The 3137-nt window shown below is 34.0% G+C and overlaps 1 protein-coding gene across 1 annotated transcript; it reads left to right on the forward strand.

Annotated features, from left to right (window-relative positions):
* The first annotated feature begins 288 nt into the window (after positions 1-288).
* LOC122297438 (F-box/LRR-repeat protein At3g48880-like) lies at positions 289-2878 on the forward strand. Its single transcript, XM_043107486.1, has 2 exons — positions 289-950; positions 2181-2878. Exons 1-2 carry the CDS (start codon positions 580-582, stop codon positions 2653-2655), a joined length of 846 nt encoding a protein of 281 aa, XP_042963420.1. The 5' UTR covers positions 289-579; the 3' UTR covers positions 2656-2878.
* The last annotated feature ends 259 nt before the right edge of the window (positions 2879-3137 follow it).

A 3137-nucleotide genomic window follows, 5' to 3' on the forward strand; every position in this document is an offset into this window, starting at 1 on the left:
AAAGCAAATTAAAAGAAAGAAACAAAAGAAAAAAAGAGACAAGAAAAGTCTTCGCACATGGTGTGTAACGATTTGTATTTGGCGTACATTGCCCCCACATACATAATAGACGTTTTCAATGTATCATGACTCTAACGTGCTAGGTTTGGATTACGTGTTCTCGATATATATGTTTATATTCATGCATACCAATTATTATTCCACCAACATGCAATACTAACATTTTGAACATTTCATGGCTAGATGACATAGATTTTAAATAATCTTAACATTTAAAAAGGATGGAAGGCTTGAGAAGAATCTATATTCTAATAGCGAATTAATAGATAAAGAAAGATTATTCAATGACAGAAAATTGGCAGGAAAAGGAGGATCAGGGAAGAGGAGATGATCAGGAGGGTTGGTAGAGAGCTTTGGGGAGAAAGGATATGGGGGCCTGAGAGTTAGGTGGGAGCTAGAGATTTTCTCTAGATTTCAGGCAGAGGAAGGAAAACTCTTGGTGCGTGCAGCTGGTGCTGATCGTATGAGCTCAGGGTATATAAAAAGTTGCTAAGAGCTTGAGAACCCAAAAGCAGAGAGATGGGGGAGAGGAAATGGGAAGAGCTGAACAGAGACTGCTTGGTTGAAGTGTTGAGAAGATTAGGTATGGAAGCACTGTTGATGCAAGTTCCCTTGGTGTGCAGGTCGTGGTACGAAGCCAGTCTTGACCCCATATGTTGGAAGAACCTTAACTTTCACGCCCTCTCATCTTTCCGACCATCTCCGGCTCGTCTCCGACCACCGTTCCGTTCAGTTTCCTTTCATAACTTCTTCACCATACCAAATAAAGAAGATCTTGACGTCGTCGCTGCCTTCGTCCGGTTCGTGGTGGACCGAAGTCATAGGTCTGCGACTACACTTGTCGTTGCAGATTTCTTCACTGAGCAGGCATTGGAATATGCCTCGGAACAGTAAATTTCTTTTTCCCCTCTCCGCTTATTTTCTTGTGATGTTAATTAATTATAAGTTGGAAACATTAGTTATAATTATTTATATATAATTATTAGTTAATGTGATAGGTTTTCACATTAATAATATTGTATTTAGTATGCTAGTCTTGAACATATAAAACACATTTTCTATCAAACGGACAATGGATATAATACATTTTTTTCCTTGTTATATATTGCGAGGCGCGGATCGAGTTTGTATACTAATATTCTTGTAAAATTATTAATTGTTCCAAAAGTTTAAGTTGGACAAGCGGTGATTTTAAAGCTTAACCTTCTAGAACAAGTGATAATTTTATATGATATTAGAGCAAAGATTCATAGTTTGAATCTTGACTTTACATTATACTCATTAATTAATTATATATTTCACATGTTATGCGCACTTATTGAAGGTGAGGGAGAGTGTAGGTTAAAAATATAATATAAATAATTAAATCTACTTCTTACCATCAGTTTAAATTTTTTAGCCAAAGTGATGATTTTACAACTTTCTTAATCATTGTATAGCTTCTTTACTCATAGGGAATCACTAGCCCTCGAGAGAGGACAAGATGAATTGGAGAACCTACAAAGTAAGGTCCAATTGCAAGGTGATCTCCCTCAACGTGGATTTGAGATATAGTTCAGACTTAGATTGCGTTTGGATGTTAATGTGAGTTAAGCTGAGTTATTTATAAATAGTAGTGAGTTGATATAGTGGAGTGAGTTTTGTGGAGTTCACCTAAAATGAGTTTAGATGTTAAAATGAGTTTATTAATTGAGAGTTGTGTGTTTAAATGTTAAACTCAGCTTAAGATTAAACTAAACTAAGTTGAACTCAGTTGAATTCAACCAAACAAGCACTTAAGGGAGGTTTGGATTGTGAGTTAAGAGGAGATGAGATGAGATGAGATGAAAGTTGAATAAAATATTATTAGAATATTATTTTTAATATTATTTTTGTTTTAAAATTTGAAAAAGTTGAGTTCATGTTTATTGTATATTTTGTTTGAAAATTTGAGAAAATTGTAATAATTAGATGAAATGAGTTGAAATGCTTTCTAAATCAAAGTAATGCCTTAATCTCATGAGCATATAGTAACATAAAATACCTTAAAAATTAAGTTACTTTAAAAATTAAGTTACTGACAGAAATGTGCAAGGTATTTCTATTTGACAAATGATAATTATGATCATGATGATCAACAGGTGCCCAGAATTGAAGTGGTTATATCTGCCTCGTGATTTTATGTTGGGCGAGGTGGAGCATATCCCCAAATTCATAGGAAGGTGGGAGAGTCTAGAGTTGTTATATGTTGAAGGCTGCTCTTATCTTGACAAGATCCTGATCCCAATCAGCACTAATTGCCACAAGTTTTTTGCTCTATGTTGCAATCATGTGGAAATTAGCGATGAAGCTGCCATTTTGTTGGTGAAATTAGCATCTAAACTCAAGTATTTGAGAATAAGTGTCTCTCAAATCTCCCGGGATAATCTTGAGATGCTTTTAGAGGGCTGCAAACATCTCAAGCTCTTATGTTTTGAGTACTTCGATGGAGTTGGTGACGTGATATTTGGAGTAGGTTTTGCTTCTCATATCATGTCTTTGTTCATGAAGGACCCGATGCTTCAAGATTGTTGCTATGAAGATCTGTTTCCACCTAAAGACAAGGTTTATTTGTAGTAATTATGTACTAACAAACGGCGCCATTTGTTACATATATATATATATATATATATATATATTTATATGATGATACTAATATACCTATCAGCTAGTGATCTTACGGGTAAAAGCTGATGATCAAGTTCTCCTTAGTCTCTATACAAAAAATTTGGTTGTAAGTAATTTTGCACACTCATCCAACGTTATTGGTCAAAAAGTCAGATTTTAATGAAAATGGTGCCAATTTAAATTTTGAATATGAATGTAACAGTATTAGTATGCAGATTGGTACGCGAATTCATTTATATGTAACAAAACTCATCTCAAATAATGTTACATACAATCGTAAAGTGTGTAAGTACTGTGCAGTTGTTTTAAAAAAGAGTAGGATTTACTATTAAAAAAATTAATTTTCTTTTCATGTGAATTCCATATTTATTCACTTTTTTTAAAGTGATTGCGCGACACTTACACACTTACGACTACAAGTATTATTTCTT

This window comes from Carya illinoinensis, chromosome 15 (genome assembly GCF_018687715.1).
Source record: "Carya illinoinensis cultivar Pawnee chromosome 15, C.illinoinensisPawnee_v1, whole genome shotgun sequence".
Classification (NCBI taxonomy): domain Eukaryota; kingdom Viridiplantae; phylum Streptophyta; class Magnoliopsida; order Fagales; family Juglandaceae; genus Carya; species Carya illinoinensis.

Bases quoted from the DNA above. Each gene is read 5' to 3' on its own strand.
- LOC122297438 (XM_043107486.1), top strand. From the start codon at position 580: ATGGGGGAGAGGAAATGGGAAGAGCTGAACAGAGACTGCTTGGTTGAA. The intron at 951-2,180 runs GTAAATTTCTTT...GATGATCAACAG, and splicing joins TTGGAATATGCCTCGGAACA to GTGCCCAGAATTGAAGTGGT.